Source organism: Paroedura picta, chromosome 2 (genome assembly GCF_049243985.1).
Source record: "Paroedura picta isolate Pp20150507F chromosome 2, Ppicta_v3.0, whole genome shotgun sequence".
Lineage (NCBI taxonomy): Eukaryota > Metazoa > Chordata > Lepidosauria > Squamata > Gekkonidae > Paroedura > Paroedura picta.
In genome coordinates this window covers 61,027,572-61,040,812 of record NC_135370.1, presented here as the reverse complement: position 1 = coordinate 61,040,812, position 13,241 = coordinate 61,027,572, and the positions used below count along the sequence as shown (strand labels likewise).

The window sequence follows — 13,241 nt, the reverse complement described above, 5'->3', positions numbered from 1 at the left end:
GCTGTGATTAAAACAGGAATGGTGGTTTGACGAATTCCCAGTAGTATTATAGGGCAGGAGCCTATATCTGCATAGAAACTACTGCAGCACAAACTGCATAATCAGGTATTTCTTCTGAATGTAAATTATTTCTCTATTCATTTTGGAAATAACTCATCTGTGAGCATGAGCCTGGAAAAAAGTTCTTGCCCTCTATATGTCTGCAATAATTTAGGGAATGCAAATACCTTGGCGAAATCCATCTGCCTTCACAACTGAAATAAGCAGTGAAGAAATCATGATAGCAGCTATACTGTGTATAAACAGCAATAATCAGCTTTTATCCACTATTTCACTGTTAAAGAAAGAAAATGGTCATATTCCACTCTAATGCCAAATAAAACAGTGCCTTCCAGGAGGAAAGGTATCCCTGCTGCACACTTCAGCCATGCACATTACAGCACATTAAGAGGAGCTTTTTCAGGTCAGCATAGTGGGAAGGAGCTAAGTGCCATTATAGGTGTGGTCCTTTCAGATAGATGCCAAGCAACTGTTTACCTTCTGTGGCTAAATCTGAATTTTTCTGTCCATCTCTGCACCCGGAATCTGTGAGCAAACCCAGTAACAGTTTAAAGTTACCTCTAAACCACAGCCTCTATTTACAATGCCACAGAAAGACGTTTATGCCATGGTTTACAAACACTTTAAAAAAGAATAAGTCACCCAAGTTTTTTTCACTGGACCTTGTGCAAGTTGTGTACAGAGTCAAATGACTGAATATCAGTGGATTTTAGAAAAGGTGGATCCGTGGGCAAGAGTGTTCACTGTAACTTCTAAGATATAATCACTGCTTTTTTTAAAGTGCGGAATTATTCTCATTTATATTTAGTGCAAATATAGCTGAACGTGTTTATTAAACCCATTTATCCAGATACTGATTTCATTTGTAAAGTGAACACATGTTAGAACTTCCTTATTATAAACGGGGAACAAGCGATCTTGAACATTGTACTGGTCGAATCATAAGTTCATCAGACTGTTCCAAGCCAGATATTTTCTATCGCTCAGCACCTTCAAACCCATACTCTTCAAAAATCCTGAGGAAAACTTTTATCTAAACAATAACCTGCCAGCATGAAGCAAGAACTCTGGTTTTATTTTAAAATTGTTTTTTATTTGTATATGACACTCTTACTTACCTTAGAATGTTTGGTGTTCTACAGTATTTCTGATGTACTGAAAACAAAACTCCTACTCATGATAGCAGCATCCTAGCAAATTAATGGCAAAACTGCTAATATAGTCCTCCCTTTGCTAACATGTATATAACACTGCAAAGGCTTTTACATGTGACAGATTTTTTTCAGCCTTACATAATACTTTCCGGTAGGTCGCCTGTTGGTCTGAAGCAGCAGAATAAATATTGAGTCCAGTGGCACCTTTAAGACCCACACAGTTTTATTCAAGTTATAAGCTTTCATATGATTTCACTGTCTGATGAAGTGTGCTATGCACATGAAAACTTAAAGGTAAAGGTATCCCCTGTGCAAGCACTGGGTCATGTCTGACCCTTGGGGTGACGCCCTCCAGCATTTTCATGGCAGACTCAATACAGGGTGGCCTTGCCAGTGCCTTCCCCAGTCATGACCGTTTACCCCCCCCCCCCCAGCAAGCTGGGTACTCATTTTACTGACCTTGGAAGGATGGAAGGCTGAGTCAACATTGAGCCGGCTGCTGGGATCAAACTCCCAGCCTCATGGGCAGAGCTTTCAGGCTGCATGTCTGCTGCCTTACCACTCTGCGCCACAAGAGGCTCTTACAACTTGAATAAAACTGTTGGTCTTACAGGTGCCACCGGACCCAAAATTTATTCTTTTACAAATGCTGGAGATAGAGGCCATGGTCCAGATCGCTGCCTCTGTTTGACAGTGGAAGATTCTAATGAGCTGCATCTCTGTGCTGCCTCTGTAGTGGTCTTTATTATTGCTTAATTCCAGCACATGGGCCATATTCTCTTGTGCATTTCACTCGATGCAAAATGTGTGAGCTAAATCAGGATGGTATAATACAAAATGTGAGCATTCTCCTTTCTGACAGTGCTTTATCTGGGTTTCACAAAAAGGTTCTTGAATGCATTGTTGTAATTTTTGTTAAAAGCTGTATATATGAGAGGATTGAAGAAAGAATTTGAGTAGCCAAGCCAGAGAAAGATGCTTTTCCAGACAGGTGCAATGGTGCAAGAACAGAGGGGGCTTATTAGTTCCGTGACAAAGAAGGGAATCCAACAAAGTACAAACACGCCAATTAAAATGCCAACCATCATAGCTGCTTTCTTCTCTTTCTGTTCCCTCCATGTTTCTCCATCTGTCTGGAAAGTGACAGTCGCGTGACGAGCTGTAAACACCATCTGGGGCTGATGAGAAGCTTCTTTCACCTCAACACAAAAGCAAAAAGGAATTTTTACTGTTTAAGGGTTTTTTTAAGACAACTGAAATTCTGTGGATGAACTCAAATTCCTGACTTGAACCTGTAAAGACTTGCCTGGGAGAGATGGGAAGTTATATAAATAAAGATGGGGGAATTGCCATGGCCAATCTTGCGTACTACAAATATTTCAGATTATACTAATGCACCACCCATACACCTAGACGGATCCAAAAGCAGTGTTCCCAACATCTCCAGTTTAAAAGATCAGGTAGGAGGTAATGTGAAACACCTTTGCCTGAGAGCCACAGCCAGTCACAGACAATATGGACTTAGATGGACCAAGGGTCCGATTCAGTATAAAATAGCTTCCTGTCTGATTCCGCAAGAGGGCTTTTCATGTACACTCCCTTAATGGTATCCTTTTCTGCTGAAGAACATTCAAGAATAGCAGTTGGTATAGAGCTCAGATCAGCAACAAGGCAAAATTTGCAGAATATTTTCTCCTTGCAGTCTGTAACACATTTAAGTACACGGAAACGGGTTTCTACAGACAATAATGTGATTTTCATTATAGATAGTGATTGAACTGGGCAAAAAGTTAGAGATAAAAAACTGTTTCATATCCTGACTCAGAAATACTATCCCCCTGACCAAAGTTTGTTTTCCCCAACACAGAGAATCAATGCAGCTTCCCTAGATTACAGTGAGATAATTAAGTGATACAACATACTATGTTTATAGAATTTAAAAAAAATATATGGCAGTGAACTCAAATGCAAGTAGCTACTTCAGTTACTTTAATAATCTTCATTTAGAAGAGGATATGAAAATTTCAAGCTCTATGGGGTGATTATACCTTACCCCACATTTGTATCAGTCTAGAGGTGCAGCCATGTTGCATGTCATAGACTAGCCAGCTCCAGCAATGTGGTTCAGAGGACTCCTCTGAGGAAGAGGCAATTGGCAGAGCAGATCCAAACCCTGCACTGCAGAAGGAGGCAGTCTCTGAGAAGACATTGCAAGAGGAGGCGGTTTCTGGGAGCCGGATATAGATCCATAGCCAGTTACCACTACAATGGCTCCTCAGCCCTCATCTGTCAGTTCACTTCCCCTGTCACCAGAGCCTCGGGAGCAGTGTAAAAGGAAGATTGGGATGGAACTGCCAAGATAGAAGGTAAAGGTATCCCCTGTGCAAGCACCGGGTCATGTCTGACCCTTGGGGTGACGCCCTCTAGCATTTTCATGGCAGACTCAATACGGGGTGGTTTGCCAGTGCCTTCCCCAGTCATTACCGTTTACCCCCCAGCAAGCTGGGTACTCATTTTACTGACCTCGGAAGGATGGAAGGCTGAGTCAACCTTGAGCCGGCTGCTGGGATTGAACTCCCAGCCTCATGGGCAGACAGCTTCAGACAGCATTTCTGCTGCCTTACCACCCTGTGCCACAAGAGGCTCTTAAGATAGAAGGTACAGTGCTCAATTTACAGTACAGCACCAGTTCCACATATAAGATGAGAATTAGTGTTTCTTTCAAAAACCTGACATTTACTGGTAGAAATATTACTCAGTCCCCTGTGTCCCAGGGTTACCGTGAGGACTGCTACCTGCCTTTTTAGAGTGTTTGGTCTCAACCCATGACCTCCCTGTGGTTTGAGGAGATTTAACGCCCTACTAGCGGTCTTGATTGATTTTTAGCCCACTGTCTTCTCTGAAGACTCGTGGCAGGGTACAATATAAAAACCCCATAAAATCCCTTCCCATAATAAAACAACAAAACATAGTTTTAAAAAGGATAAAATAAGATTGGCGGTATAATCCCTCCCCCATCCCTGCAACCATCCATCTCCCAGGGTTGGGGTATGCTGAGTGTTACTGCATAGCCTGAGGAGGGTCCCCCGGTGTTCATGGCTCTGAACTCAATCAAAGATCTGGTGGAAGAGCTCTGTTTTGCAGGCCCTGCGAAACTCTGACAGCTCTGTTACGGTGCTCAGCTCCCTTGGGAATTCATTCCACCAGGTTTGGGTCAGGACCAAAAAGGCCCGGGCCGGATCTAGGCCAGGAGGGCTTCTTTGGGACCAGGGACCTCCAGTAGATTAGCACCAGCAGAGCAAAGTGCACTGTGGGAGGAGAGTATAAGGAGACAAGTGGATCCTCAGATAGGCAGAGTCCAAGCTGTGAATGGCCTTAAAGGTTAACACCAAAACCTTAAATCTGATCCGAGCCAGAACTGGCAAATAATGCCAGGCCTCAGCGCCGGCTGGATATGGGCCTTCCAAGGTGAGGACCCTAGCAGCTGCATTCTGCACCAGCAGGAGTTTTCAGATCAAGGACAAGGGTAGGCCTGGATAGAACGAGTTACAAAAATTCAGCCTAGAGGTGACTGTTGCATTGATCACTGTGGCTAGACAGCCCAGGGGACTGCCAGCCTCGCCTGGCCAAGGTGCTAAAATTCCATGTGGGTTTCCCTTTTGAGTTCTTTTCTTTACCAGAAGAAATGGAGGGCATCATCTTTTTCTTTTCTTTCTACCAGGACCTTGTCCAAGCCTCTTTCCTCAACAAATAATATGCCAGAAACTTTCTGCAGATAAATTTGACTTCGAGCATCTGCCTTCCAGTGCTTTAGCTGCAGGTTTTCCTAACTACTGCGTTTACAATTTGTGACCTTGCACAGAATTGCATGGGATCTTATGAGACATCCAAAGTGTACGCAACCGCTCTTTTGATCTTAAGGAGAAACCTCTTCTGACTCAGGGGGTCTAATTGTGAGCAAAAAGGCAAGTATAATGCGTCACAATGATCCATGCTGTCTTCACAAGACAGAAGTCATGACTTTTGAATGTACAAACAAAAAGTATGCAGAGAAAGTATACAGAAGCAAATAAAAGACTGCAAGCCACAGTCTCGTTTGCAAACAGAATGGAATCCACTCATCCTTCACCTGCATGGTTACTTAATGGATCAAGTAAAACATTAGAAAAGAACTTCAAGCAAAATATCTTTGCCCATAAGTATACAGTATATAATCTGAAGTCCCAAAGTTGTAGTACCTGGATACCTTACAGAATTTTGGGAAGAAACTGGAAACCACAACAGAATTACTGCAATGAATGGTACAACCATAAAACATGCCATGGGGTATAGGTCATATCATATAATGTTGGACAATTCTAAAGCAACAGTCTTCTACAGTGGAAGTAGATATTTCTAAATGGATGCCCCCCGGGCCTCATTGAAATACCTGTTACATCAATGAAAGGAGCAGAATTGGCTCTTCGTACTACAGAAGTGATGCTCCAAGGAATAAGCAAATGGGTGAAGGCTGTCATTTAGAGATACAACACAATGCAATAGCTTATGTACAACTGTGGCTTGATAGTGTGGACCGTGATCTGACATGCCCCCACCACAGCTGCCCACAAATGGGTGACTTTATATACCTGATTTACTCAATAACTATTATTGCTTCATGCTGAGATTATTTAATTTATGGTGTGAGTATTGCAGGTATTGTAAGACAAAAGAGAAGAGAAGACAAAAGAAAAAAAAAACCTGGAAAGACTGCTCATTTCAAGCAACACCTGACTACAAAAATCTGACATGGCTGTAAATTATAAAATACAAAACAGCAGAGAGGGGACTTGGGGGGACAGCTCTGCCATGCTGAGATTCTGCTTAGTGTTTCCAGAGTTAGAAAACACCTACCTGCCTACCTGGTCTGGTGTCATGAATTCTCTGAAAATAATCAATGTATAGTCAAAGGTTTTTACTATTATAGAAAATGGTCAAATTAAATACTGAATCAACTTGCAATGTGCCCTCTGAAGCTGTATAGAGGCATTATTTGATTTAAAAGCTGTATGTTCCTATAGTGACCAATAGTACATGCTAGATTAGATATTTACTAGATTAGGTTATGCTAATTAGCATTCAATCAGCAAAAATCTAAGTAATGGAAAATATTGATTTAAATCAATGATCTGTCAGTCTTTATTCCTTGATGATTCAAATTGCCTTGATGAATCGACCATGCCAATAAAGTAGATTAAATTACAGCACAATAATTGTGTATTTGAATGGAAACTGAAAATTATTTAGCTTATCAGCAACAAGGAGTATATATTAGCAGTGTTTATTAAATTATTTTTAGTTGAACTCTAGAACAGCAGCTGCCTGGCACAAAAGAATAAAGAATCTCATGGTATCCTAAAGTGTAAGAATTATGCTGTTACGTGAGCTTTCCTGAGTCAAAGCTCACCTTTGTCAGATGCCCTTACACTACCACCTATTTTTCACAAAGGGTAAAAAATTCACTCAGGACTAGTCTGCACAGAGCTCAACATAGCCAGTTCCAAGGCACAACCATTACATTGATGAGCAATGAAATTATTCCGTCCCTGTTTTAATTAGTTCATTCCCTTTTATGCATTTCACCTTTTGGTAAACTACTGTTCTTTTCATTTTTTTTCTCTTTACAGAGTAATATTTTATGAAGAGTTTTTAAATCAAATGCACTTCTATCACCTATCTGAAAAACTTGCTACATTCTCAGATGCCTTATGAATCTTTTGTTTCCATTGTAAATAATGACCACATTTCTGTAAACTTCTGTAAACAGGCAATGGCTATTGTTTTGTAAAAGTTTCATCAGTGAAAATTAGGGAAATTTTAATTTAAGAAATATTAATTTGATAACAAAACTTTAGTAACTTTTTAACTAACAAGTATATCTGTATCTTAGTATTAGATGCACTTTACTGAAGTTTTTTTGCATTTGTATCCATACACTGTCACACCCTTTTCTTACCAATAAAACAATTTTAAACCTGAAAATAATTATGCTAGTGAAACAAGAAGAAATGGAACTATTAGAACAAAATTTTTACGGCTGTGTGGTGTAGTTGTTACCAAAAGGCTGAACATGCATATCCCACTGGGTTCAAAATCCATGCAATACCATTTACTCAACCAAGCAGATGAGGAGATAACCCTGTGCAAACTTTCCAACTCACCAAAGCTCTTCATCATCAGACTTGATATTACAGTGTTTAAGAAGACTAGATGGGAGGGTTCTCAGGCCATAATCTTGAGTTCTGATCTTACAGGCACCTCTGTGAGATGTCAACAGGTCATTCACGTTTACAAGTTCTCTGAGAAAGTGAACAAGCATGTAGACAATGGTGACTCAGTAGTCACTATATACTAGTACTTTCAAAAGGCTTTTGCCAAGGTACCTCATCAAAGACTCCTGAGCAAACTTAGCAGTCAAAGGACAGGTGCACTTACAGATTAAAAACTGATTAAATGACAGGAAGCATAGAGGAGGAATCAGGAGGCATGTCTCACCATGGAGGGAAATAAGCACTGTGATGCCACAAGGATCGGTATTGGGGCTGGAACTATTTGATTTAATTTCATATATAATCTGGAACTAGGGCAAGTGTAATAGCCAAGTTTGGAAATGACAAAAAAAGAAATTCAAGATGGTGAAAACCAAGGCTGATTGTGAAGAGCTCCAAGACAACCTCCACAAATGGTGTGAGGAGGTGACGATGTGGCAAATAAAGGTCAACGCTGGTAAATGTAAAGTGATACACAAGGTGAGTGTCTGGGGGGTGGGGAATCCCAGCTTCGAGGATAGACGTCTGAACTTGCCAAGACTGGGAGGGGGAAATATTTGGGGGTTGTACTAGATAACTCCATGGAAGTGTCAACCCAGTCTGCTACAGCAGTGAAAAAGGCACACTCTATGTTAGATTATTGAGAAAGGAATTGAGAATAAATTGGCTCTGATGCAGCAAGGCTCTTACGTTGATAAAAAGGTCTCTAGGGAGCAGCATTCAGTCTCTGATTCTTTCTTCTCTCAATGAAATCCAACTAGTTGCAAGGCGTTGTGAGCACCCAACTTCAGCTTTAGAGTTTATCATTCCTTTGAGGACAGCCAAGCATTTCTTGTACAGGAGACAGAACTGAACACTACCTTTTGCAAGCCTGGTTTCGTAATCTGCATAACACCCCTCCTGCAAGACACAAAGTATTTCCTGCATTATACAGGCATTAGAATGGACCAATGGTGTAAGGATGAGGAAAAGTCACAAGGTCAGTTTTCTCCATGGCTGCAGCATGCAGCTGAAGGGACCTGTTTGGAGCCATCCAAAGTAGGCAGAGTCAGGAAGGCATGGAGAAGCACATTCTGCTTTGTCTACTGCAGGTCAAAACAAACAGCAGGAGAGGCACAAAGACATTCTGAAGACTGAAATTTCAGGAATGTAAGGGACCAAGAGCAGGAAGCTGAGAAAAGTGTATGACAATGTGATAAGAAACAAGTCAATCTGAGATATGAGGCAGATGCACAGAATGTGCAATAATGATTTAAAAACCTGTAATCTGCCACACAGACTCACAAGTTATGCACCTCTGTGCAAAGCGGGTCCATTGGAATATGTGCATCCTTTACTGAGATGACAAGAAACAGATCAATTACTATCATTGACAGTTTCTCATAGCTTCCTAAGTGGGTCTACTCAGGCCTGTGAATGGTGCTCACTTCCAAAAAAGTGTCCTTGGGATGACGCTCTTCATCACTGTGACTGTGGCCATTATAAGAAAGGGTGGCACAGGTAAGTCTAGCAGAAGCTATTAGCCACGATATCTTCATAGTACTTAGAAGAGGCGACACACCAAAGGGGTTGAATCTCCGCTTGTTTTCTTGCAGGGGGCATCTAATAGCCGCAGATGAAGACAAGAGACTGAATTAAATGGCCTCAGTCCTGATCCAGCAAGGCTGTTATGTTTCTGGTGACTTATCAAATTACTCCTGTACACCACTGTCTCATTATTCCTCAGTTCCATATTCTTATGAGAAGATTTACATATCTGCTAGTGAATCAGTCCAGCTGTGGACCTTACAATATAACTGAAAGGTTCTTTTCTTTACATCAAAATGATCAGTCTTCCAGACCAGCTCACACAAACACCTGCATTTGACACAGCAATTCAGGCCAAGGTCAAGCAGGCTGCAAACAGAATGCAGAAGGGGGAAAGGTATAATAGGCTACACAGTCAAAATGTGTACTGTTTATTTATTCTGAACTCTTGGCCATCAAATGGACAAGAGATCTCAAAGTAGCTTACCATAAGATTAGCAAAAGGAGAAAAAAACATGGTGTACTTGACTTTTTGTGGCAAAACAAAAAAAAAGTTGGAAAATCATTATATTTTACTTTATTTTGGGTAGCTTCCAAAAATAAAAGCTCAAAAAGCTCAGGGGAAGGAGGGCTTTGCATTCACCCTGTCACACCAGCGTTCTAGTGTCTGCATTTCTACTGTCTTTCTGTTTAAGCCTCCTCCCTTCACCCTGCAGCTATCCAGCTACCCTAAATATTGGCTGATTGTTCTGTCTTTATTCCAGATATTCAGACCTGTTTTCTTTCCAGCTTATTTCTAAAAGAAGATACCAAATCCTAGGATCTCAGTCATACCAAGAATATGTGAATCAATAAACCCCATCATGGAGTCATTTCATTCAGCCAACACAGCTCTGGGATGAGAGGTGAGGGTTCCCGCATTCAAAAGGTACAAGTTCCAAACAGTTCCACACCTTCTATTTTACAAAATTAAGTCATGCTGCCTGTCCAATTCCCTGTGTCTCTGGCTTCCTCCCAGCTATCTGTGCCTCAACATTCTGCGTTTCTAACGGGAATGGTGTCTGTAGAAAACACTGCCTGGAAACTTCACAGGAGCAAGTTGGGGGACCTGACAACAGAGTAAAATGTCCTGTGTGCATGCTGAGGATCACTCTATTCTGGGACATTGAAAACATTTCTGGTCTAGGCTTTGATTCAACTGAAGCCCTGGATAAAGGGCATTTGGGGAAAACAGCCTACATGTGAAGACCTAAAGCTGTCCAGCACTAGTTGGACCATTGGTCTAACAAGGTCAGTATTGTCTGCTCGGACTGGCAGCGGCTGTCCCAGGCAGAGATTTTTTTTCAAGCACTCCGCATTATTACACCACATGTCTAAGAGCCGCAGTTGCTGGGCTAAGCCTGGCTCCAATCAAACTTTGTCCAACTGTTCCTCACCTTGGAGGGCTCCCTCATTTGGCCCTCCCAGCAACCACACCTGCACATCCGAGGGGCCTTGTGGATCAGGGCCTCCAGTCCCTGAGCCGCAACTCAGTGGGGAGCCTCCCCCTGGCACCCACCCCGCGGGTTACCTGGCCCAGTTCCGGGAGGGGCAAGACGGCGTTCCTCCTGCTCCGGCCGCCGATGCGAAACTTGGCCGCCTTGTAGATCTTCCAGTAGACGAAGAGCACGACGCAGAGGGGCAGGTAGAAGGCGCCGCAGGTGGAGAAGACGGTGTAGGAGGGCTCCTGGCTGACCTGGCAGCGCTCCTGCTCGGCGCTGTAGTAGGTCTCGCCCCAGCCCAGCAGCGGCGCCAGGGAGATGAGCGCCGACAGCGCCCAGGCCAGGCCGATCATGACGTTGGAGGCGCGGCGGCGGGTGCGGAGGGTGTACTCCAGGTGCCGCGTGATGGACCAGTAGCGGTCGAGGGCGATGGCGGTGACGCTCCAGATGCTGGCCGTGCAGCAGAGCACATCGCAGGCCACCCACACGCGGCACAGCTCGCGGCCCAGGCGCCAGCGCCGCCCGGCCGACAGCTCCTTGGCCAGGCTCAGCGGCATCACCAGCGCCGCCACCAGCACGTCGGCCACGGCCGTGGAGGCCACCAGGTTGTGGGGCACCCGGTGGAAAGCCTTCACCCGCAGGATGGTCGCCAGCACCAGCAGGTTCCACACGAAGGTGGCCGCCGTCAGCAGCGCCAGCAAGCTCAGCACCAGCAGGCTGAAGAAAGACAAGGGCTCGCCGCCCGACGAGGAGGTGCGGTTGCCCGCCGCCGGGCCCGAGGACGAGCCGTTCACAGGCATGGCGCGACCAGGCGCTTCCCCAGCCCGCGCGCGCTTCAAGCTCTGGCCGCGCCGCCGTCCAACCCGGGGGGCGGCGGCGGCAGCCAATGACTTGCGGGGGAGCCTCGCTTCCACGGGGCGGGCCCACGGAGACCGCTGCCTCGCGAGCGGCCCCCAAACTTTGCTCGGCCCGATCTGGCCTCGGGAAGTCGCGCCCTCCGTCGCCACGTGCGCTTGTGCGCTCGCCTTGGGGCGGCCCTGGTTCGCTTGCCGCGTGTCTGCGCGGGCTCCCGTCCGCCTCTTCGCGCCGCCTTGCCGTTTGTTCAACGCTCACTGCCGGAGAAAGAGACGAAGCGCTGCAGGAGTTGAGTGTTTCCTTGTGGCTAGTACTGGACCCGCTGGTCGGTGTTGGTGTGGCCGTGCTCCGGTGCAGAAGCAACTTGTGCGGGCACAGAGATGCCCGGGTAGGAAAACTGCGTCGACTGGATTTCACACCGAAGAAGAAAAAATAAAGGCGAGAATTGGAGATGAAAATCAAGCGATTCCGCCCCCTCCCCCCCCCGCGCGTCTGTCCTAAATCCTCTGCCATACACAGACACACCCATGCTAATGTTCAGGAATGATAACCACACTCGGACATTCTGGGCATTGAGCAAAGACAGTGTTGTTTGGAACATGGAGAATCCTGCAAAGATACACCTGCAATTCCTAATAGCTTGGCTAGCTCTCACATTGCAGAACACCATCGCCCAGTCAAATACCTGACTATGACAATTGACATATTACTGTAAATCTAAAGGTGCTGACTTCTTCCACACCATGCATACTTGATCAAACTTTTAGATCTACCAGCCGTTGATCTTGGGTGAGCTTTTGACTCAAAAGTAAAAACCTCTTTTGAAAGGAAGAAAAAAATCACTATGCAGCGCAGTAGTGCAAACCTAAACAGAGTTATGTTCTCCTAAAACCATTGGAATCAGTGGGTTTGAAGACTGGACCTCTGTTGAGGATTACACTGCAGGATTTGAAAAGTGTGGAATAAAATCTCAATTCTGCCATTAACTTTGTATGGTGACTTTGGGCCAATCCCTCTCTTTCACCCTAACCTATTTTATAGGATTGTTGTGATGACAAACTGGAGAGCAGCTAGAACCCTGTGTACCACTCTGAACTCCTTGAGGCTGGCAAACCTACCTGGTGCCCAGCAAGTATTTTCAGAAAGTGGCTGGGGCCAGAGAGGGCTGTAGCCTAGCATGACTTCTGCTTTGCCTTTGGTGACCATTGGCTGTGCACTCTCCCCTGCCTGCCCCCCCACCTCAGTATATATTCTTTATATTACTACACTTACACCTGAACTTCCTCTGAGTGTGTGCTTGGCTTCTCCTTCTGTGGCAGTCATATTAAGATTGGCTCCACTTTCTGTGGCAGCCATTTTGTAGTTATGCCACTAACCCTGTGTCAGAATTCCAGAGGTGCCCACAGGCTCAAAGAGGTTGGAGACCTGTGATAATAGACTATGTAAGAGTCAAGGACTCATGGTTATCCTAACTAGTAACACTTCATTCATTATCACTCCATAGTGCCTTTTATTTCCACATTTTCTTATTTCTCGTAACTTGGATCAGAATTAATCATGAAATACTTGGCTACTAGTGGAGATGTGAGTAGAAACTAGTGCTGCAATCTGAATTTAGTAACAGTTTCCAATCTTTTAAAAAAAATCTGGTGTGAAGAAGACACAGTCCTGGTCCCTTATAAGTATACTGTAGTTAAATTATGTTGGGGGTTCAGTTTGCAAACAGAGACCCTGTTTTAGTTTTTCAATATAAGGTCTGAATTTATTTTACTACATGACTGCTGATATACTTGCTAAAGCCAGCTTGGTGTAGTGGTTAAGGGTGGCAGCTTCTAATCTGATGAGCCAAGTTTGAT

The 13,241-nt window shown here is 44.3% G+C and overlaps 1 protein-coding gene across 1 annotated transcript; it reads right to left on the bottom strand.

The window, feature by feature from the left end:
* Window positions 1-29: 29 nt before the first annotated feature.
* LOC143829425 (5-hydroxytryptamine receptor 5B-like) lies at window positions 30-11,454 on the bottom strand. The gene is made up of 2 exons (XM_077320285.1): window positions 10,620-11,454; window positions 30-2,413 (listed from the first exon to the last, which is right to left on the bottom strand). The coding sequence occupies exons 1-2, from the start codon at window positions 11,328-11,330 to the stop codon at window positions 2,081-2,083; spliced, it is 1,044 nt and encodes a 347-aa protein (XP_077176400.1). The 5' UTR covers window positions 11,331-11,454; the 3' UTR covers window positions 30-2,080.
* Window positions 11,455-13,241: the final 1,787 nt, after the last annotated feature.